Source organism: Coregonus clupeaformis, chromosome 13, assembly GCF_020615455.1.
Source record: "Coregonus clupeaformis isolate EN_2021a chromosome 13, ASM2061545v1, whole genome shotgun sequence".
Taxonomy (NCBI): Eukaryota; Metazoa; Chordata; class Actinopteri; order Salmoniformes; family Salmonidae; genus Coregonus; species Coregonus clupeaformis.
In genome coordinates, this window is record NC_059204.1 from 33,734,949 (window position 1) to 33,758,503 (window position 23,555).

The following is a 23,555-nucleotide window of genomic DNA, read 5'->3' on the forward strand; positions in this document are numbered from 1 at the left end:
TGGGTGCTGTGGATTCCTGAGGCCTGTTGTCAGTGTCTCCTGAGAGAGCAGAGGAAAACACAGCACTCACTGCCAGACAGACATTTACATTTGAATCATTTAGCAGACATTCTTATCCAGAGCGACTTACAGTAGTGAGTGCATACATTTGTGTATTTAAAAATATATATATACTGGTCCCCCGTGGAAATCGAACCCACAACCCAGACATTGGAAGAGCCATGCTCTACCAACTAAGTCACACGAGACCCTGTGTGACAGACAGACAGACAGACAGACAGGAATCTCACAAGCAGATCTCTTTCCCTCTGCCTCTTTCTGTCTCTCTCTCTCTCCCTCTTCTCTCTCTCTCTTTCCCTCTCTGTCTCTCACACACAAAGGAAAATCAAATCCCCAGGGTTCAATCAATGTAGAATGTCTCCTCCTCTCAGCTCTCTCCTGACATTGTTGTCAGGCCATCACGTGTTACCATGTAGATTCAGTCTTCCTTTGTCTTGTCAACATACTTCTCTTACTACAGTAGCTGTCGACATTTCTGACTGCTAGACTAGTTCATAAATATAATAGGACACGGGTGATGTGATCTGTATGGGCTACGTGTTTGGTTATGACAGGGTGGGTTGACAGAGTTCCAGTGTCAGTTTGCCCTCCTGTGCATTTCTTTTAGACACTCCAATCCTGGGCCCGTATCCACAAAACATCTCATAGTAGAAGTGTTGATCTATGATCAGTTTAGCCTTTGAATGAATAAGATTGTATGGACAGATGTATTGACAGATCCTAGATGAACACGCCTACTATGAGACGCTTTGTGGATACGGGCCTTGTTCTACAATGAGTGGCTGGAACTACAAATTAATGTGAAATAATGCCTGACATGATTCTGAGTTACACCTGTATAACCCAGAACATCATCCCCCTCCAGCCCTGCTGGCTGACACTGATGCTAAAATGAGGCCTGGCTATTTAGGGTATGCTCATGACAGAGAGAGAGAGAGAGAGAGAGAGAAGAGAGAGAGAGAGAGAGAGAGAGAGAGAGAGAGAGAGAGAGAGAGAGGGAGAGAGAGAGAGAGAGAGAGAGAGAGAGAGAGAGAGAGAGAGAGAGAGAGAGAGAGAGAGAGAGAGAGATGGTTGTTTTGAAAGGCAGGGAGGCAGGCAGGCAGACAGACAGACAGACAGGCAGGCAGGCAGGCAGGCAGGGAGATAGACAGACAGGCAGGGAGACAGACAGGCAGGCATGGACACAGGCAGGCAGGGAGCCAGGCATGCAGAGAGATAGACAGGCAGGGAGACAGACAGGCAGGGAGACATACAGGCAGGGAGATAGACAGGCAGGGAGACAGACAGGCAGGGAGACAGACAGGTAGGGAGACAGACAGGCAGGGAGCCAGACAGGCAGGCATGGACACAGGGAGCCAGGCATGCAGGGAGGCAGACAGGCAGGGAGACATGCAGGCAGGGAGATAGACAGGCAGGGAGTCAGACAGGCAGGGAGTCAGACAGGCAGGGAGATAGACAGGCAGGGAGTCAGACAGGGAGGAAGACAGGCAGGGAGTCAGACAGGCAGGGAGATAGACAGGCAGGGAGTCAGACAGGGAGGAAGACAGGCAGGGAGATAGACAGGCAGGGAGTCAGACAGGGAGGAAGATAGACAGGCAGGGAGGCAGACAGGCAGGGAGTCAGACAGGCAGGGAGGCAGGCAGGGAGGAAGACAGGCAGGGAGCCAGACAGGTAGGGAGACAGACAGGCAGGGAGACAGACAGGCAGGGAGACATACAGGCAGGGAGGAAGACAGGCAGGGAGCCAGACAGGTAGGGAGACAGACAGGCAGGGAGACAGACAGGCAGGGAGACATACAGGCAGGGAGGAAGACAGGCAGGGAGCCAGACAGGTAGGGAGACAGACAGGCAGGGAGGCAGACAGGCAGGGAGTCAGACAGGCAGGGAGGCAGGCAGGGAGGAAGACAGGCAGGGAGGAAGACAGGCAGGGAGCCAGACAGGTAGGGAGACAGACAGGCAGGGAGGCAGACAGGCAGGGAGACATGCAGGCAGGGAGATAGACAGGCAGGGAGATAGACAGGCAGGGAGTCAGACAGGCAGGGAGATAGACAGGCAGGGAGGCAGACAGGCAGGGAGTCAGACAGGCAGGGAGGCAGGCAGGGAGGAAGACAGGCAGGGAGCCAGACAGGTAGGGAGACAGACAGGCAGGGAGACAGACAGGCAGGGAGACATACAGGCAGGGAGACATACAGGCAGGGAGCCAGACAGGCAGGGAGCCAGACAGGCAGGGAGACAAACAGACAGGCAGGCAAGGAGAAGGCAGGCAGGCAGGGAGAGAGAGAGGCAGGGAGACGGACAGGGAGCAGACAGGTGGGCAAACGGGACAGACAGACACACAGTGTGACAGACGGACTGACAGACAGACAGCTTAGTGGCATGTATGTTCCCAGGTTCAGGCTGTGGCTCAGTGTTTTCTGATGACTGCAGTCGGTGTGAACCAGGAAGAGCCCTGCTGTCATGCTCTCTGACGCCCCCTGGAGGAATGGACGAGCAGAACACTACGCTTAATCTCAAGAGAGCTATGGGGGCTCTGGGGCTGGGCCCGAAGCTCTGACTCAGTCAAGTTTCATGTTTTAATGTGATGTGCACTAGTACAGTGAAATGCCTTTCTTGCAAGCTCTAAACCCAACAATGTAGTAATCAAAATCAATGTAGTACTAAAAATAACATAAGGTAGAACAAAAACACCTTCCTTGAACTGAGTCACATTCACCATGGCCTAAATCCCCTCACCTGTAACATTTAATATCAAATCATTCAGAATACAAATAGTGTTTTTTATTGAGTCATGCAGAGTAGTGGTGGAGGTTGTGAGGTGGTCTGGCGGCTGATAGAATTTCCCCCTGGTCAGGCAGTCGGTGTGAGATCCGAATGTGAGAGTAGAGCACAGCCCCTGTTGAGGGCAGCCTCGTGGAGGGCAGCCTCTCCTCTTTCATGTGTGTCCCCTGTGGCCGGCGGGTGTGTATGTGTCTGTGTGTGTGTGTGTGTGTGTGTGTGTGTGTGTGTGTGTGTGTGTGTATTTATAGCAGCGATACAAACTTCTAGCTGAAAGGTTAAATCTCTCCCGGGTTCCACTTCTAAGTGTCAGCAGCACAGGTGGGTCAAAGATCACCTCGCCACTACCGCTAAATATAGGACCCTGCTGAGAGGCCACAACACTGCCTGATTAGAAACAGTCCTCTACTGCACCCTGTATTCACACTGTAGCAGTCCTCCACTGCACCCTGTATTCACACTGTAGAAGATCTCTACTGCACCCTGTATTCACACTGTAGCAGATCTCTACTGCACCCTGTATTCACACTGTAGCAGATTCCTACTGCACCCTGTATTCACACTGTAGCAGATCTCTACTGCACCCTGTATTCACACTGTAGCAGATCTCTACTGCACCCTGTAATCACACTGTAGCAGATCTCTACTGCACCCTGTAATCACACTGTAGAAGATCTCTACTGCACCCTGTAATCACACTGTAGCAGATCTCTACTGCACCCTGTATTCACACTGTAGCAGATCTCTACTGCACCCTGTATTCACACTGTAGCAGATCTCTACTGCACCCTGTATTCACACTGTAGCAGATATCTACTGCACCCTGTATTCACACTGTAGCAGATCTCTACTGCACCCTGTAATCACACTGTAGGCCTATATAGCAGTCCCCCACTACACTGAGCATTACACTGCAGTAAACCCTACAGCACCAGAAACAGTCCCCTCACTACAGCACCAGAAACAGTCCCCTCACTGCAGCACCAGAAACAGTCCCCTCACTACAGCACCAGAAACAGTCCCCTCACTACAGCACCAGAAACAGTCCCCTCACTACAGCACCATGTCACGCCCTGACTCAAGGGACTTGTATTTGTTGAGTCAGGGTGTGTATTTTCTGTGTTGTGTTTGGCTATGTTGATTGTCTGTTAGATTCTAGTGTGTCTAGATCTATGTTGGCCTGTGTGGTTCCCAATCAGAGGCAGCTGTCGCTCGTTGTCTCTGATTGGGGACCATACTTAGGCAGCCTTTTGGCACCTGTTAGTTGTGGGATCTTGTTCCATAAAGGTATGTTGTTTGTATGCTACCTTGGACTTCACGTTTCGTTTGTTGTTTTGTCGTGTGTTCAGTACGTAAATAAATATGAATGCATATCACGCTGCGCCTTGGTCCTTCTCGTTCATGAACAATCGTGACAGAAGATCCCACCAAAATAGGACCAAGCAGCGTGTCCAGGAGCAGTCAGCCTGGACCTGGGAGGAGATCCTGGACGGGAAGGGGTCCTGGACTTGGGAGGAGATTCAGGCCGGGATGGATCGCCGTCCTTGGGAGGAGACAGTGGAGGCGCGATATAGAGAGGAGCAGCGGCAACACGAACGGCGCCAACAGTGCCGACGACGGAGACCCGAGAGGCAACCCCAAGAAACATTTTGGGGGGGGCACACGGTGTGGACGACGAGGCAGCAGGAGGCAGCGACAGGGCGATTCTGCAGGTTAGGAGAGGAGGCCACCAGGTTACGGGGGCTATTGGTCCAGAGGGAGCAGGAGTTATTTGGTCAGAGGGAGGAGCTACAGGAGGCTATAAGGGAGAAGGAGAGTGTAGAGGCACAGCGAGAGGAGCTGGTTAGGCAGCAGAAGGAGCGGGGGTTTATAAGGGAACCCAGTCACGCTCCTCGCACCAAGCAAGTGGTGCGTGTCGCCAGTCCGGTCCGGCCCGTTCCTGATCCCCGCACTAAGCCAGTGGTGCGTGTTCCCAGTACGGCCCGACCCATTCCTGCTTCCCGCACAAGGCCAGTGGTGTGTGTTCCCAGTACGGTCCGGCCCGTTCCTGCTCCCCGCACTAAGCCAGTGGTGCCTGTTCCCAGTACGGCCCGACCCGTTCCTGCTCCCCGCACTAAGCCAGCGGTGTGTGTTCCCAGTACGGTCCGGCCCGTTCCTGCTCCCCGCACTAAGCCAGTGGTGTGCGTCGCCAGCCCGGTCCGGCCTGTTCCTGTCCCTCGCACCAAGCCAGTGGTGCGCGTCGCCAGCCCGGTCCGGTCTGTTCCTGTCCCTCGCACCAAGCCAGTGGTGCGCGTCGCCAGCCCGGTCCGGCCTGTTCCTGTCCCTCGCACCAAGCCAGTGGTGCGCGTCGCCAGCCCGGTCCGGCCTGTTCCTGCCCTCGCACCAAGCCAGTGGTGCGCGTCGCCAGCCGGTCCGGCCTGTTCCTGTCCCTCGCACCAAGCCAGTGGTGCGGCGTCGTCAGCCCGGTCCGGCCTGTTCCTGCCCCTCGCACCAAGCCAGTGGTGCGCGTCGCCAGCCGGTCCGGCCTGTTCCTGTCCCTCGCACCAAACCAGTGGTGCGCGTCGCCAGCCCGGCCCGGCCTGTTCCTGCTCCCCGCACCAGGCCAGTGGTGCGCGTCGCCAGTCGGTACGGCCCGTTCCTGCTCCCGCACCAAGCCAGTGGTGCGCGTCGTCAGCCCGGTCCGGCCCGTTCTTGCTCCCCGCACCAAGCCAGTGGTGCGTGTGTCCAGTCCGGCACGGCCCGTGCCTGTTCCACCGGTGCCTGGTCCGGCACCGGTCAGCTGCTCCACTCCGGAGCCAGAGCAATCCGCTCCACCGGGGTCTAGTCCAGCTCCGGTCAGACGCTCCACTCCGGAGCCAGAGCAGTCCGCTCCACCGGTGTCTGATCCAGCTCCGGTCAGCGGTTCCACTCCGGAGCCAGAGCAGTTCGATCCACCGTCGTCGGGTCCAGCTCCAGTCAGCGGTTCCAGTCCAGACCCAGACGTCAGCCCCTCTCCAGGTTCGGGGTCTCCCACACCAGGGTCCAGACAGGGCTTGGTACGTCGTGGAAGGAAGGAGAGGGGAAGCAGCGCGCCGAGGTCCAGACCAGACCAGGATCCGCCTCCGAGGCGGAATGCCCACCCGGCCCGGCAAATGTTGCGATTTGACTTGTGATTTAGAGCAGAACGCTTGGGTGAACTCTTGGAATCATGGAAATAGAATGATTATTCTAATTCTATAGTTAGAAGATAATAGTGGGCACTTTGAATACAGTGTCTGACATGACAACGAATGAAAATGCCAGGGAGGAGTTATTGAATGTTGTCTCTTAGCTACTTCATGTAGCTAACATATTCATGCTTCGCGTATTCCTCTTTGATTTAGAAGATACCGTTGCACAAACAACATGCTGATTTACAGTTGAAGTCGGATGTTTACCTACACCTTAGCCAAATACATTTAAACTCAGTTTTTCACAATTCCTGACATTTAATCCTAGTAAAAATTCCCTGTTTTAGGTCAGTTAGGATCACCACTTTATTTTAAGAAGGTGAAATGTCAGAATAATAGTAGAGAGAATTATTTCTTTCAGCTTTTATTTCTTTCATCACATTCCCAGTGGGTCAGAAGTTTACATACACTGAATTAGTATTTGGTTGCATTGCCTTTAAATTGTTTATCTTGGGTCAAACGTTTCGGGTAGCCTTCCACAAGCTTCCCACAATAAGTTGGGTGAATTTTGGCCCATTCCTCTTGACAGAGCTGGTGTAACTGAGTCAGGTTTGTAGGCCTCCTTGCTCGCACACGCTTTTTCAGTTCTGCCCACACATTTTCTATAGGATTGAGGTCAGGGCTTTGTGATGGCCACTCCAATGCATTTACATTTACATTTTAGTCATTTAGCAGACGCCTTGACTTTGTTGTATTTAAGCCTTTTTGCCACAACTTCGGAAGTATGCTTGGGGTCATTGTCCATTTGGAAGACCCATTTTTGACCAAGCTTTAACTTCCTGACTGATGTCTTGAGATGTTGCTTCAATATATCCACATAATTTTCCTTCCTCATGATGCCATCTATTTTGTGAAGTGCACCAGTCCCTCCTGCAGCAAAGCACCCCCACAGCATGATGCTGCCACCCCCGTGCTTCACGGTTGGGATGGTGTTCTTCGGCTTGCAAGCGACCCCCTTTTTCCTCCAAACATAACGATGTTCATTATGGCCAAACAGTTCTATTTTTGTTTCATCAGACCAGAGGACATTTCTCCAAAAAGTACGATCTTTGTCCCCACGTGCAGTTGCAAACCGTGGTCTGGCTTTTTTATGGCGTTTTGGAGTAGTGGCTTCTTCCTTGCTGAGCGGCCTTTCAGGTTATGTAGATATAGAACTCGTTTTACTGTGGATATAGATACTTTTGTACCTGTTTCCTCCAGCATCTTTACAAGGTCCTTTGCTGTTGTTCTGGGATTGATTTGCACTTTTCGCACCAAAGTACGTTCATCTCTAGGAGACAGAACACGTCTCCTTCCTGAGCAGTATGACGGCTGCGTGGTCCCATGGTGTTTATACTTGCGTACTATTGTTTGTACAGATGAACGTGGTACCTTCAGGCATTTGGAAATTGCTCCCAAGGATGAACCAGACTTGTGGAGGTCTACCATTTTTTTTCTGAGGTCTTGGCTGATTTCTTTTGATTTTCCCATGATGTCAAGCAAAGAGGCAGTGAGTTTGAAGGTAGGCCTTGAAATACATCCACAGGTACACCTCCAATTGACTAAAATGATGTCAATTAGCCTATCAGAAGCTTCTAAAGCCATGACATCATTTTCTGGAATTTTCCAAGCTGTTTAAAGGCACAGTCAACTTAGTGTATGTAAACATCTGACCCACTGGAATTGTGATACAGTGAATTATAAGTGAAATAATCTGTCTGTAAACAATTGTTGGAAAAGTTACTTGTGTCATGCACAAAGTAGATGTCCTAACCGACTTGCCAAAAGTGTATGTAAACTTCCGACTTCAACTGTAGCTCTGTGTTGTTGTTTGTTTAGTGTTTTCCAATTTTCCCAGTAGTGGTTAGAGTCTATGGATTCTTCAATTACATTGAGCTGATTTCTGACATGCTGTTCCTTCTTTTTCCGTAGTGTATTTCTGTATTGTTTTAGTGATTCACCATAGTGAAGGCGTAGGCTCAGGTTTTCTGGGTCTCTATGTTTTTGGTTGGATAGGTTTCTCAATTTCTTTCTTAGGTTTTTGCATTCTTCATCAAACCATTTATCACTGTTATTACTTTTCTTTGGTTTTCTGTTAGAGATTTTTAGATTTGATAGGGAAGCTGAGAGGTCAAATATACTGTTTAGGTTTTCTACTGCCAAGTTTACACCTTCACTGTTACAGTGGAACGTTATGTCCAGGAAGTTGTCTAAAAGGGATTGAATTTGTTATTGCCTAATTGTTTTTTGGTAGGTTTCGACACTACTTTCCTTCCATCTATAGCATTTCTTAATATTATTCAGTTCCTTTGGCTTTGATGCCTCATGATTGAGTATTGCTCTGTTCAAGTAGACTGTGATTTTGCTGTGGTCTGATAGGGGTGTCAGTGGGCTGACTGTGAACGCTCTGAGAGACTCTGGGTTGAGGTCAGTGATAAAGTAGTCTACAGTACTACTGCCAAGAGATGAGCTATAGGTGTATCTACCATAGGAGTCCCCTCGAAGCCTACCATTGGCTATGTACATACCCAGTGTGCAACAGGGCTGCAGAAGTTGTGACCCGTTTTTGTTGGTTATGTTGTCGTAATTGTGCCTAGGAGGGCATATGGGGGAGGGATTGCTGTCACCTCCAGGTAGGTGTTTGTCCCCCTGTGTGCTGAGGGTGTCAGGTTCTTGTCCAGTTCTGGCATTTAGGTCGCCACAGACTAGTACATGTCCCTGGGTCTGGAAATGATTGATTTCCCCCTCCTGGTTGTTGACATTTATGGGCCTGGACACGTACAGGACTGGCCTTTATGACTGGGACACGTACAGGACTGGCCTTTATGACTGGGACACGTACAGGACTGGCCTTTATGACTGGGACACGTACAGTACCAGTCAAAAGTTTGGGCACACCTACTCATTCAAGGATTTGTATTTATTTTTACTATTTTCTACATTGTAGAATAATAGTGAAGACATCAAAACTATGAAATAACACATATGGAATCATGTAGTAACCAAAAAGTGTTAAACAAATCTAAATATATTTTAGATTTTAGATTCTTCAAAGTAGCCACCCTTTGCCTTGATAACAGCTTGGCATTCTCTCAACCAGCTTCACCTGGAATGCTTTTCCATTAGTCTTGAAGGAGTTCCCACATATGCTGAGCACTTGTTGGCTGCTTTTCCTTCACTCTGCGGTCCAACTCATCCCAAACCATCTCAATTGGGTTGAGGTCGGGTGATTGTGGAGGCCAGGTCATTTGATGCAGCACTCCATCGCTCTCCTTCTTGGTCAAATAGCCCTTACACAGCCTGGAGGTGTGTTTTGGGTCATTGTCCTGTTGAAAAACAAATGATAGTCCCACTAAGCGCAAACTAGATGGGATGGTGTATCGCTGCAGAATGCTGTGGTAGCCATGCTGGTTAAGTGTGCCTTGAATTCTAAATAAATCAATGACAGTGTCACCAGCAAAGCACCCCCACACCATAACACCTCCTCCTCCATGCTTTATGGTGGGAAATACACATGGGGAGATCATCCGTTCACCTACTCTGCGTCTCACAAAGACACTGCGGTTGGAACCAAAAATCTCAAATTTGGACTCATCAGACCAAAGGACAGATTTCCACAGGTCTAATGTCCATTGCTCGTGTTTCTTGGCCCAAGCAAGTCTCTTCTTATTATTGGTGTCCTTTAGTAGTGGTTTCTTTGCAGCAATTTGACAATGAAGGCCTGATTCACACAGTCTCCTCTGAACAGTTGATGTTGAGATGTGTCTGTTACTTCAACTCTATAAAGCATTTATTTGGGCTGCAATCTGAGGCTGGTAACGCTAATGAACTTATCCTCTGCAGCAGAGGTAACTCTGGGTCTTCCATTCCTGTGGCGGTCCTCATGAGAGCCAGTTTCATCATAGCGCTTGATGGTTTTTGCGACTGCACTTGAAGAAACTTTCAAAAGTTCCACACATTAACTGTCTGTGTCAACGTCAGACAGACAGTGAAACCACAGAGTCGTTGTGTTGTGGTGAAACAGATGTGTGTGACAAACACACAGTATGAGAGAGAGAGAGAGAGAGTGAGAGAGTGAGCTATGCAATCATTCTTCCTGAATTCCACAGAAATAAAAAGTAGAGATGAGTCAATGACAAGTCTGTCATAGGTCAGTGAAACATCCTCCTTCATGTTCTACTATCTCTCTCTCTCTCCTCTCTCTCTCTCTCTCTCTCCTCTCTCTCTCTCTCTCTCTCTCCTCTCTCTCTCTCTCTCTCTCTCTCTCTCTATCTCTCTCCTCTCTATATTCTATCTCTCCTTATCTCTCTCTATTCTATCTCTCATTCTCTCTATATTATATCTCTCCTTCTCTCTCTCTCTATTCTATCTCTCCTTCTCTCTATATATTCTCCCTCTTCTACTCTCTCTCTCCACTGTGGTTTCCCATGACAGGCCATTCACAAGGAGGAGCAGCCCCAGTGTCATTCACTACACCAGCTGACTGAGGGGAGGCTGCCTGTCTGTTTAGACTGTATACTCTTCCACTGGTTCACTCTGTCACATTCATCCACCTGGCCAACGTTCCATCAAGATGAACATATAAAACACCAATATGGCAGGATGTATCTAGAAATAAGAGCAGAGAGAGAGATTGAGAGTCAGAGCAAAGTCATTTCACTAGAAATGCAATCACTAGAAAGTCATCAAGCAGAGTTGATGTGAAGACCTCATTCACAGACCTGAACATTGGGGAATGATTTTGAACTGACTAGAAGGTCAGACTGAGTGAATAACCAGACGTCATTGGTCTGCCTTGTTTAGTGACTGACTTTGCCCCTCTGTTCCTCTGTCCCCCTGTCCGTCCCCCTGTCCGTCCCCCTGTCCGTCCCCCTGTCCGTCCCCTTGTCCGTCCCTCTGTCCATCCCTCTGTGTGTGTCCCTGCAGGCGCGCTGACGGAGTGCTATGACGAGCTGGGGAACCGCTACCAGCTGCCAGTCTACTGCCTGTCCCCACCCGTCAACATGATCGAGGAGAAGAGTGACCTGGAGAGCCTGGAGGTCAGCGAGCCGCCCCCCAGCGAGGGTCAGGAGTGTCAGCTGCGCCTGCGCCTGTCCACGGGTCGGGACCTGCGCCTGGCGGTGAGGACCACGGACACGGTGCGGCACATGAAGCGGCGGCTGCAGGTGGTGGAGGGCGTGGCGGCGGCCACCCAGCGCTGGTTCTTCTCGGGCCGGCCACTCACAGACAAGATGAAGCTGGAGGAGCTGAAGATCTCCAGGGACTACGTGGTGCAGGTGATCATCAGCCAGCCGCCTGCCCCCCTGCCCACCCAGGCACCACCCGCCCCTACACCAATCACACCCGCGCCCGCCACGCTGCCCCAGGACCCCACGCCAGTAGAGAACTAGCGCCTGGCACTCGGAGAGGGCACGCATGCAGGAGACTAGAGACCACCAAGGGAGGACCAGCTTGTGACAAATGTAGATTTTGGGGGGAGGTGTTGAGGGAGATGGTTTGCGAGGCAGACATGTGTGTGTGAAGCAGATCTGAGCAGATGAAGGAGCAGGTCTGTGGAGCAGGTCTGGAGAACCAAGGCAAGCCGATCTGGGTGGTCATTTAAAGTGTTTGTTTAGAGTTGTGTGAGGGTTTGTTAAGCTGTGTGCCTCCATCTTTCTTCCCCTCCCTCCTCGACGGAACAGGGAGGTGTTTCTGCAAGGCATGCTGGGATAGCAGCAGGGGCGTGTCTGTGTCTCAGCCGGAGCAGGAGGGCTCCGCCTCCGCGACTGAAGACAACCAACCAGGAGCAGGAAGAGACTCCACCACAGGACAGGACCACCTGCTAACCTGGCTTTTAACAAATCAACCTTTTACAAAAACTATTTAAAAAAAACTTGTCTTGTTTTTTGTGGAAACTGAACCACAAAAAAATAAGATCTGAGGAAACTATAAGAATATACAGTAACGACTTGTTCATTTTGTGATGTTTCTGCTCTTGATTTGATTTCACTGCTGTTACTTTGAGTCCTTGTCTCTCTTTGTCAAGGAGGATTCTGTTGATTGCGAGGACTGGGCCCATGTTCCAGAACCCCCCTACCTGCCTGCCTGCTCTCCATCTCCTCTGTAGCTTCTAGTCATCCAGCTGTCAGTCCTTCTATTGCTTTGTTTGTTATGCACCCTACCTGTAGCAGACATTCCATGTAGCTCCGCCAGTCAACTCGTCCTAAAGAGAGCAGGTCTGACATGAAGATGAATCCTCTGGACCTTTTAGTTCTGATCTTGGTTTGCGAAGTTAGTAGGCCGTCACTGCGTCGGATTAGTTCCCTTCTCATTCCCCAGTAAACATCCCATCATGTAAACGTGACACTCTCACTCTCCTGTTGTCTGTCCGTACCTGATATTAGCTTGAGATGAAATACAGGAGGTTTCCACTTATTACCGGTGCAGAACTTAAAAAACTACAATGTTGTACAAACTGAATATGCTGGGATGAAGTGTCATTGCAAAGTTTTTAATGGCACTGTGTTTAGAAATTCTGCTTCACTGTACTTTAAGATACTTATCAGAGCAATGTATTTAGCATTGCGTAATCATTTGTGTGTGTGCGCGCTTGTGAGAGAGAGAGCGAGAGAGAGAGAGAGAGAGACAGAGAGTGAGAGAGAGACAGAGAGAGAGAGAGAGACAGTGTAATGCATGTTTGAGAGGGTGTAGAGAGAAAGAGTGTTCATGTGTACAATATCTTCTGGTGACAAGAGTCAGACCTTAGAACATACTTAGAAGGGATTACAACCTTAGCCGGTCTCTAGGGGTTGTACTGTGGACAGACTAAGTCACACCAGACGTCTTGTCCTTTACTCCAGTAGCTGTTCGGACTGAGTTCATTCTTCTGCCTCTCTTTGTGTGTATGAGTGTGTGTTTTTAAGTCACATCAAGACGTATTCATGGAAAATGAATTTCAGAAACCCAGTTGCATATTTTGATGAAATATAATGTTTTTTAATTAAATTGACCAACATTTGTACTCCGCAATTTCTGTGTCTCTCTCATTTAATTGGATCAGTTCTTGGGAGTAGAAGGGCCGCTGGGGTTTCAATTAGAAGGTAAAAGCAGAACTAAATGGAATGACTGATGTTTGACATACCCAACTAGACTACTTGGGAAACAGAATTCTAGCTTCCCTATGATATGACCTATCCAATACAGAGGTTACTGTACACTTTTCAAAACACGTTGATTACCATAGAAGTTGGGAAGTAGTTTGGTGATGCTGTAAACAAATATTTTTCACGCGCTGGCGCTGTAGACAGATATATCCGCTAATACAGGACTATTAAAGGCCCAGTGCACTGCTTTTGTAAAAAAAAAAATAATAATCTATATATCTGTATATTTTTTAAAATAATATACTGTATCTTTTTTTATTGTGATTTTTCAGAGGGTTCTGCAGCACCCCTACTTCCTGTGAATCTAGCTATATATTCTATACCACATAGGTGTGAAGAACAACAGGGTCATGCTCAGAAGGCACCTCCTGTTTTGTACCTACTGACCACGACCCTGATTGAGGTTCAGAGTCAGAGCACACTGGCATTGTGTTGTTGTGGGTTTACAGGATGTTGACCCTAGTCTGCAGCTGTGGAGGAAGACATGTGCTCTCCACTTCCTTCGTGGGGTTTCCACCCTTTGGAAAGACAATGAAAAACAGGGAAGCAGCTTTGTGAGCGTAGTTCCATATTTCCTTTCATCTGCTGACGGAGAGAGTAAATCACTTTATTGCATCACCGTAGAGAGAGATGGACCTTTTGTCCATGTTGGGAAGACTAAATATTCTGCATGTTTACGCATTAGCCTGGACACCCTTGGCACGCAAGCCACCAGCCACTCTCCTGTTCATGAGTCTGCCTGTGGACCTACAGTCCATTCAGAAAGTATTCAAACCCCTTTTTCCACATTTTGTTACGTTACAGCCTTATTCTAAAATGGATTATTTTTTAAATCCTCATTAATCTACACACAGTGCCCCATAATGACAAAGTGAAAACAGGTTTTTAGAAATGTTTGCAAATGTATAAAAATTAAATAAAAATTCAGACCCTTAGCTATGAGACTCTAAATTGACCTCAGGTCCATCCTGTTTCCATTGATCATCCTTAAGATGTTTCTACAACTTGATTGGTGTCCACCTGTGGTCAATTAAATTGATTGGACATGATTTGGAAAGGCACACACCTGTTTATATAAGGTCCCACAGTCGACAGTGCATGTCAGAGCAAAAACCAAGCCATGAGGTCGAAGGAATTGTCCGTAGAGCTCCGAGACAGGATTCTGTCGAGGGGAAGGGTACCAACATTTTACATTTTAGTGATCCAATTGACATTTTAGTCATTTAGCAGAAGCTCTTATCCAGAGTGACATACAATTAGTGAGTGCATACATTTTTCATACTGGCCCCCCGTGGGAAACAAACCCACAACCCTTGCGTTGCAAGCGCCGTGCTCTACCAAGAACACAGTGGCCTCCATCATTCTTAAACTGAAGAAGTTTGGAACCACCAAGACTCTTCCTAGAGCTGGCCCGGCCAAACTGAGCAATCGGGGGAGAAGGGCCTTGGTCAGGGAGGTGAGCAAGAACCCGATGGTCACTCTGACAGAGCTCCAGAGTTCCTTTGTGGAGATGGGAGAACCTTCCAGAAGGACAACCATCTCTGCAGCACTCCACCAATCAGGCCTTTATGGTAGAGTGGCCAGACGGAAGCCACTCCTCAGTAAAAGGCACATGACAGCCTGCTTGGAGTTTGCCAAAAGGCAGCTAAAGGACTCTCAGACCATGAGAAACAAGATTCTCTGGTCTGATGAAACCAAGATTGAACTCTTTGGCCTGAATGCCAAGCGTCATGTCTGGAGGAAACCTGGCACCATCTCTATGGTGAAGCATGGTGGTGGCAGCATCATGCTGTGGGGATGTTTTTCAGCGGTAGGGACTGGGAGACTAGTCAGGTTTGATGAACAGAGCGAAGTACAGAGAGATCCTTGATGAAAACCTGCTCCAGAGCGCTCAGGACCTCAGACTGGGGTGAAGGTTCACCTTCCAACAGGACAACGACCCTAAGCACACAGCCAAGACAACGTAGGAGTGGCTTTGGAACAAGTCTCTGAATGTCCTTGAGTGGCCCTGCCAGAACCCAGACTTGAACCTGATCTAACATCTCTGGAGAGACCTGAAAATAGCTGTGCAGCGACGCTCCCCATCCAACCTGACAGAGTTTGAGAGGATCTGCAGAGAAGAATGGGAGTAACTCCCCAAATACAGGTGTGCCAAGGTTGTAGCATCATACCCAAGAATACACGAGGCTGTAATCTCTTCCAAAGGTGCTTTAACAAAGTACTGAGTAAAGGGTCTGAATACTTACGTAAATGTGATATTTCCGTTTATTTTTTATTTATTTTTGGCAAAATGTTCACAAAACCTGTTTTTACTTTGTCATTATGGGTTATTATGTGTAGATTGATGAGGGGGGGGGGACTATTTAATCAATTTCAGAATAAGGCTGTAGCGTAACAAATTGTGGAAAAAGTCAAGGGGTCTGAATACTTTCCGAATGCACTGTAATCCTGGTTTTAAAAGAGGTTTAAACAGGAGACTACACCAAACTGTTTACAAATCTAACTGGCTTATCTTTGACCATTTACAGTAATAAGGTCAGTAATTTCATGCAAGAGGAACTCTGCTGTGAGCCATAAATGATCAGTTGTTTAACTTGTGGACCCCTGCCCTCTTAATATTTTCATACTTTAAATACATCCTATTATTTATCAGATGAAAAGCATCAGGAATTTCCCCTGCCCATGTGAAAGCCTGGTATGATATATTGGTGGAGGGAAAACCAGAGAAGATGCTCTGATATTACATTTACATTTTAGTAATTTAACTCTTATCCAGAGCTACTGAGTGCATTCACCTTAAGATAGCTAGGTGGGACATAGTAAGTAAATTTTTCCTCAATAAAGTAGCTATCAGCAAAGTCAGTGCTAGTAGGGGAAAAAGTGTGAGTGTTAGTTCATGAAATGCAAGGATGTTACTTATTAAAATATTTTTAAAGTTATTGTTGGAAGTTTGTTCTCATCAATGATTTTTTTTTTTCTCACATTGTACTGGTACGTACCAATGATGTGCTATAAATAAACCCTGGATTGCTGATGCTATGTATTGGCCATTGAGAGGCTTTGAAGCCACCGGTCGGCCATATTGGCAATCCCCAGTAGGAGCAGTCCCCCATAGGAATGAATGTAATTCTACAGTATTTCAATTAAATGTCTCAAGGAAAAAATGACATGTATTTAAGTATTTTTTGTTGTTGTGGTGGGAACAGTAGCATTAGAACTTTCGATTTAAGGAAAAAAATATATACACTTTAAAAAATGCATTTCTATAGCTTCCAGGGGAGTGCCAAGATGGAGGCGTGGTGGCTTCAAAACAGCGCCCCCTGTTAGTCATTTAGTGTATATATAAATTATTGGTACGTACTTACACTGAGTGCACAAAACATTAGGATCACCTGCTCCTTCCATGACATAAACTGACCGGGTGAATCCAGGTTAAATCCACTTCAATCGGTGTAGATGAAGGGGAGGAGACAGGTTAAAGAAGGATTTTTAAGCCTTGAGACAATTGAGACATGGATTGTGTATGTGTGACATTCAGAGGGTGAATGGGCAAGACAAAAGATGTAAGTGCCTTTGAACAGGATATGGTACACAGGAGGTTGGTGGCACCTTAATTGGGGAGAACGGGCTCATGGTAATGGCTGGAGCGGAATAGGTGGAATGGTATCAGATACAACAAACACATGGTTTCCATGGTTTCCAGGTGTTTGATGTCATTCCATTCGCTCCGTTCCAGCTATTATTATGAGCCGTCCCTCCCCTCAGCAGCCTCCACTGGTATGGTAGTAGGTGCCAGAAGCACCGGTTTGAATGTGTCAAGAACTGCAACACTGCTCAGTTTTTCATGCTCAACAGTTTCCCGTGTGTAATTGGAGTGTATGACATTGAGAGAGGCACTCCGACAGCTACAGCGACACCTCAGAGGAAGTCATTGGGAAAGACTATAATGCTCTCAGCTCGCCTCTCCCTTGCAATTAGTCTGATGGCATAATCCGTTCCTCTGTAAACGGATGCCATATCTAATCAACATACTAAAACAAGGCTAATTAGTAGGCCATCTCATCTGGGGGAGGATGCTGCTGCTGCTACTGATCTCTACCCTGCATCCGAATGGTTCTAACATGGAGCCAAAATGGAAGAGTCAAAGAAAGCACAGAGTGAGATTAATTCCCCAGCTTGTTTTATAAAACAATCACGATTTGATTTGTCAGGGGTCTTTACTGTAAAAACATAAACTCTGATTATGTTAATTAGACTCTACATGGGTGACTGAATGTCTCTGGATAAGATATTCAAAAACAAATCACACAAAAGAGTGTTTAAATTGAAGAAAACCTTGAATTAACATCTTTTAGATATTATCAGTGTGGATGTGGAATATTTTCTAACCAGTGTCCCGTGCTGAGGTAACCTACAGTGAGGGAAAAAAGTATTTGATCCCCTGCTGATTTTGTACGTTTGTCCACTGACAAAGAAATGATCAGTCTATCATTTGAATGGTAGGTTTATTTGAACAGTGAGCGACAGAATAACAACAAAAAAATCCAGAAAAACGCGTGTCAAAAATGTTATAAATTGATTTACATTTTAATGAGGGAAATAAGTATTTGACACCCTCTCAATCAGAAAGATTTCTGGCTCCCAGGTGTCTTTTATACAGGTAACGAGCTGATATTAGGAGCACACTCTTAAAGGGAGTGCTCCTAATCACTGCTTGTTATATGTATAAAAGACATCTGTCCACAGAAGCAATCAATCAATCAGATTCCAAACTCTCCACCATGGCCAAGACCAAAGAGCTCTCCAAGGATGTCAGGGACAAGATTGTAGACCTACACAAGGCTGGAATGGGCTACAAGACCATCGCCAAGCAGCTTGGTGAGAAGGTGACAACAGTTGGTGCGATCATTCGCAAATGGAAGAAACACAAAAGAACTGTCAATCTCCCTCGGCCTGGGGCTCCATGCAAGATCTCACCTCGTGGAGTTGCAATGATCATGAGAACGGTGAGGAATCAGCCCAGAACTACACGGGAGGATCTTGTCAATGATCTCAAGGCAGCTGTGACCATAGTCACCAAGAAAACAATTGGTAACACACTACGACGTGAAGGACTGAAATCCTGCACAAGAAAGCACATATACAGGGCCGTCTGAAGTTTGCCAATGAACATCTGAATGATTCAGAGGAGAACTGGGTGAAAGTGTTGTGGTCAGATGAGACCAAAATCGAGCTCTTTGGCATCAACTCAACTCGCCGTGTTTGGAGGAGGAGGAATGCTGCCTATGACCCCAAGAACACCATCCCCACCGTCAAACATGGACGTGGAAACATTATGCTTTGGGGGTGTTTTTCTGCTAAGGGGACAGGACGGGGCCATGTACCGTCAAATCTTGGGTGAGAACCTCCTTCCCTCAGCCAGGGCATTGAAAATAGGTCGTAGATGGGTATTCCAGCATGACAATGACCCAAAACAAACGACCAAGGCAACAAAGGAGTGGCTCAAGAAGAAGCACATTAAGGTCCTGGAGTGGCCTAGCCAGTCTCCAGACCTTAATCCCATAGAAAATCTGTGGAGGGAGCTGAAGGTTCGAGTTGCCAAACGTCAGCCTCGAAACCTTAATGACTTGGAGAAGATCTGCAAAGAGGAGTGGAACAAAATCCCTCCTGAGATGTGTGCAAACCTGGTGGCCAACTTCAAGAAACGTCTGACCTCTGTGATTGCCAACAAGGATTTTGCCATGTTTTGCAGAGGGGTCAAATACTTATTTTCCTCATTAAAATGCAAATCAATTTATAACATTTTTGAAATGCGTTTTTCTGGATTTTTTTGTTGTTATTCTGTCTCTCACTGTTCAAATAAACCTACCATTAAAATTATAGACTGATCATGTCTTTGTCAGTGGGCAAACGTACAAAATCAGCAGGGGATCAAATACTTTTTTCCCCTCACTGTATGTGAGAGCTGTTTGACTAAAGAGTTTGATAGATGAGGGGGAACTGAAGTGGAACTGTGTGGTAATGTGGATTTGATTCCTGCTCCATCAAGCATGTGGCTAAATATATTAAAGGCCAATTCATTTTGTGGAAATCCCTGAAAATAGTACTGATGGTTTCCACTTGTGGTACAGTAAAACCCCTGAAGGGCAATCTACTTTCACACTCCTTCTCAAACTGGAGTGTTCACTATGCAGCTGATCGACTGTTTAGTCTCTTTACTTCACTTACTTCCTCACAATCTATGGATTCTTACCTGTGTGTATACTTACAAATGTACTATTTATAGCTATTAAAAAACACATCTAGGAACCCCCTACACAAAGACAAAGTTCCCTATTGCAGGCGACACGACTCAAGCGTAGGTAGATACTAGGTAGGCACATGATTCTCACCTCACCTCAACCCACCCATTTCCAGTTCCCCTTAGTCTCTTTGTCCTCTTTAGTCTCAGTGTTCTACGTCCTGAGTTGCTGTCCTAACCTCAATTCACACAAATGTTCTCTTAAGTCTGGGTGCAAACCTGACTTGTTGTGTGATGTAGCACAGCTAGGATGTAGCCCATGGATGTAGCCCATGGATGTAGCCCATGGATGTAGCCCATGGATGTAGCCTATGGATGTAGCCCATGGATGTAGCCCATGGATGTAGCCCATGGATGTAGCCTATGGATGTAGCCCATGGATGTAGCCCATGGATGTAGCCTATGGATGTAGCCCACAGTAAGAACCAAGTCATGCCCCTTCAGAAAGAGAAACTTTTGTGGGATCTTGGGATGATTTATTCACACTACGGTACTGTATAGCAGAGCAGAGGTCAATAGAGTTTTGTATGTGCTGACAAAGCACATTTCCCTCAAGAAATATTTTTTTCATCATAAGGAAGGACAGCTCATGCAATCATGCATAAATAAAAAAGCACATGCTTCCTGAATCCTGCTCTAGTGAACTTTATTTAGGGGATTTGAGAGTACACACGCGTTTCCTACTGAAGAACCATATGGAACCCAAACCACACATCACAATGCTCTCCTGTCCAACTTAGACCAAAGTGGGAATGAGTTAACCCATACCGCTGCTGCCACAGGACTTGTGACCAGGTCACTGGCTGATGACTGGATTGCTCTTAGGTAGTGACATCAGTCACCAAACCACAGAAATCCCAAAAATAAGGCCTTCCATTCAGCAGTCTAGTTCTTACCTTAACTGACCACACATTCTCAAACCCTGAATGTCATTTATAAACACTGATAGGTGATCAGTTCCTCTAACCTGGCAGGCTTCACTTCTGTTCCGCTGAGATATAAATACTGGCTGGGTCGACATGACAATACTACAATCCAGCCAGGAGCACACTCCGCTCATATCTCATTATCAAGGTAAGATATGACATACTACTACAGTATGGCCTATTGATTGAAGCATATTTAACTTTGTCTGGTTCAGGAGAACGTCATTAACATTTAGATACAATACATATCAATAGACATGAACTTAAAGTACTCTTGTTTTTCTCTCTGCCAGATGAACATGTTACTATACAACATCCTGTATCTCATCCTTCATGTGGCGTCAAGCAGCCAACATGGGACGGAGACCATTGAGACTCTCATGCCAAATGGTGACTGTTTCAGCCTATTTATCTCTCATCTTTACCCGTCTACTCCTCCTGACATATACACTCTCTACTTCTGATTGAATAACTTACACTGTCATAATATTAATATGTTGGAGACTAATGAAATTCAAACATTTGTATAAAACAAACTTTCAACATGAAGGCTGTACTAAAACATTGGTGGCCATGTGGTTCCCAGTGCTCGTGGTGAAGGTGGATCTGAGGGTCTTCACTGAGACGCAGGTCCCTCTTCTCTGTGGGGACTCCTATCAGGACACAGAGGTGATCTGGATGAAGGGCAGTGAGCGTGTAGGACAAGGGAACCAGATCAAGGTGAAAGTGGTGGAGATGATTGGAGGGAACTACAGCTGTCACAACGCTGCTGGAGACTACCTCAACCACACCCTGGTGCTGGTGCAGGACATCCAATCACCCAACAGACGGAGACGCGTCCTGGAGAAGTCACATGACACAGATGAGGATGGTGTGTGTTTGTGTGTGTATATGTATGTGTGTGTGTGTGAGAGAGAGAGAGAGAGAGAGAGAGAGAGAGAGAGAGAGAGAGAGAGAGAGAGAGAGAGAGAGAGAGAGAGAGAGAGAGAGAGAGAGAGAGAGAGAGAGAGAGATAGAAAGAAAGAAAGAGAGAATAATAATTTCTCCATTTCCCTCCCTCTCTCATTTTGTTTCTCTTTTTACCCAGAGTACATAAGATGTTTGGCAAAAAATTACAATGGAACATTTCATTGCTATTGGAAGAAGACTGAGCATCGGATGTCAGCAGTTGTTGTTCTGGTCCAAGTAGGACAGTAAGTCTTCAAACATACAGTAGATTAATTTTGTATGACCAATGGGCTGCTCTCATGTACTGATGGTTACATCATTTGATCTTGTCACATGAATGATGCTATTCGAAGTGAATACTACAACAGTGCAAACGCTCTCTCCACTGACACTGACTCTCTGTGAAGAGCTTTTGATTTGTTATGTTTGAACATCAGGCTTCTTTCAGAGAGTGAGAAGTCCCAAGGCTAACCAGGAGATTTGTGTCCCTCATTCAGGCTCTCTGGCAGCAACTTCTCCTGCTCTGTACACGGTGATGGTGCAGGTTTGACCTGTGACGATCTGGACAGCTGTTCCTTTGCTGAGGAGGTGTCCCGTATCGACCTGACCGTCTACTTCAGGACCAACTACCTCCTAGAGGACTACACCGTTACACCCTTCTACATACGAGAAATAGGTACAGTAAGGCCAAGGCAAACATGTCCTCCGCACTCATTCACTGGAAATAGCATTGTCACATCATCCAGGTATAACTTAATATACAGTACATCTCATTCCATCCTTGTTTTAGGTAGACATGCTTTCTGTTGTATATCATAAGATTCACATGGCCACCACTTCAGTAATATAGGTTCTGTCTGGTCTCCTTCTCTCCCTCATCAGTGAAGACAGACAAGATCCACATCACCAAGGTGGAGGGGAACACCTTTGAGTGGGGGTACCCTGCGACGTGGAGCCTCCCCCATTCTTACTACCCCCTCACATTCCAGGTCAAAGTGGTCCACCTCGGGGCAAGCTGTGACTCTGAAAAACAGGTAGAAGCCCATTTTTATGCAACAATTTTGTCCTTGAAATTCTCAATATCGTGATGTGTCTTGATTGACACTTTAATCTGGTCTGTGATACTTGGCCAATCTTTACAATCATTACTTTTACAATATGGTACTCTGTAATTGAAACTTCATACATTAATGAATGTGTAGAAGAACATTGGCACCGGGGATTAAATTCTAAGGTGAGGGTACATTCTCTCCTCTTCGATATAGGTGTTTCTGATGGAAACCAAAGAAACAAAGTTTACCCTCAATCACAGCCCCAAGAAGTATCGTTTCTGCCTCCGGGCGAAGGATGAACTGGTTGACTGCCCCTGGTGTCAGTGGACCCATCATGAGTGAGTCTTTTTCACTGTCCTCTAGCTCCAATACACAACTTCATGAGAAGTTTAGGAATGTCAAACTTTCAACAGTGCTGAACTGTGCCTAGACGAAAGGGTTGTGACTGTCTGTCTTTGTACAACAGGGTGAAGCATAAACACAAGAGAAATCGACAGGTATAGATGGCTCAACCTCTTAACATTTTAATAGTAAGTTATTTCAACATCATATTTCGGTTCACGTGAAGTTTGAAGAAAAATATCTAATTTCTGTCTCTTTACAGTAAAAAGGAAAGCAAAACCCAGATGAAGACAGACAACATGACATCACGCAGCTTCAACCATCACAACCAAATATGGAATTGTCTTGGCACTGAAAAGATATATATATTTTTTTAAACATTATACTTTAGAGAATAAGTTATGCAATGTCGTATACTATGATTGTTGTAATTTGAATGTAAGGCAAGTATATATTTATTAATTTATAATAGTTCTGAAATGTAACCACACCATGATTTATGTTATTTATCTCTTACGTTTTTTCATTACTGTTGCATGAAGATTTGTCTAAATGATGAAATAGACGCAAAAATAAAAGGTCCTGCACTCGGATACTGATGTGTATTTTTAATGGACTATGAGATAAAACTGGGGTAATCACAAACATAGTTAGAATTCTTTGTTACTGGGCCAGGAATTTAATTGGGTCATTTCACTGTGTGTGTGGGGGGTAAAGAGGCAATCTGACCTAGGGTCAAATTGCTCGCTCTTACTTAAATCCATGACTGTCTTATCTCATCAGAGACTGAAACTAGCTTGTGGCCTTTTGTTTCTCTCTTCA

At 46.5% G+C, this 23,555-nt stretch overlaps 2 protein-coding genes across 3 annotated transcripts in view; both read left to right on the forward strand.

Moving 5' to 3' along the window:
- LOC121579177 (ubiquitin domain-containing protein 2) overlaps positions 1 to 13,030 on the forward strand; it is a 61,865-nt gene extending 48,835 nt beyond the window's left edge. Inside the window, exon 3 of the mRNA XM_041893533.2 lies at positions 10,949 to 13,030. Coding sequence (XP_041749467.1) covers positions 10,949 to 11,412 — 464 coding nt within the window. The 3' untranslated portion in view covers positions 11,413 to 13,030. The remainder of the gene's footprint in view (positions 1 to 10,948) is intronic.
- A 7,654-nt stretch (positions 13,031 to 20,684) lies between these two features.
- Positions 20,685 to 23,319, forward strand: LOC121580153 (interleukin-12 subunit beta-like). Of its 2 annotated transcripts, XM_041895213.2 has the most exons (8): positions 20,685 to 20,781; positions 20,978 to 21,262; positions 21,479 to 21,584; positions 21,837 to 22,015; positions 22,222 to 22,373; positions 22,605 to 22,729; positions 22,858 to 22,888; positions 22,996 to 23,319. In XM_041895213.2, exons 1-8 carry the CDS (start codon positions 20,685 to 20,687, stop codon positions 22,996 to 22,998), a joined length of 978 nt encoding a protein of 325 aa, XP_041751147.1. In that variant the 3' UTR covers positions 22,999 to 23,319. The 2 variants fall into 2 exon arrangements, with proteins under 2 accessions (XP_041751147.1, XP_041751146.1); XM_041895212.1 differs by lacking the exon at positions 22,996 to 23,319 and having other exon boundaries at positions 22,858 to 22,973.
- The last annotated feature ends 236 nt before the right edge of the window (positions 23,320 to 23,555 follow it).

Bases quoted from the DNA above. Each gene is read 5' to 3' on its own strand.
- LOC121580153 (XM_041895212.1), top strand. From the start codon at position 20,685: ATGAACATGTTACTATACAACATCCTGTATCTCATCCTTCATGTGGCG. The intron at 20,782-20,977 runs GTGACTGTTTCA...TGTGGTTCCCAG, and splicing joins TGAGACTCTCATGCCAAATG to TGCTCGTGGTGAAGGTGGAT. The intron at 22,016-22,221 runs GTACAGTAAGGC...CTCCCTCATCAG, and splicing joins CTTCTACATACGAGAAATAG to TGAAGACAGACAAGATCCAC.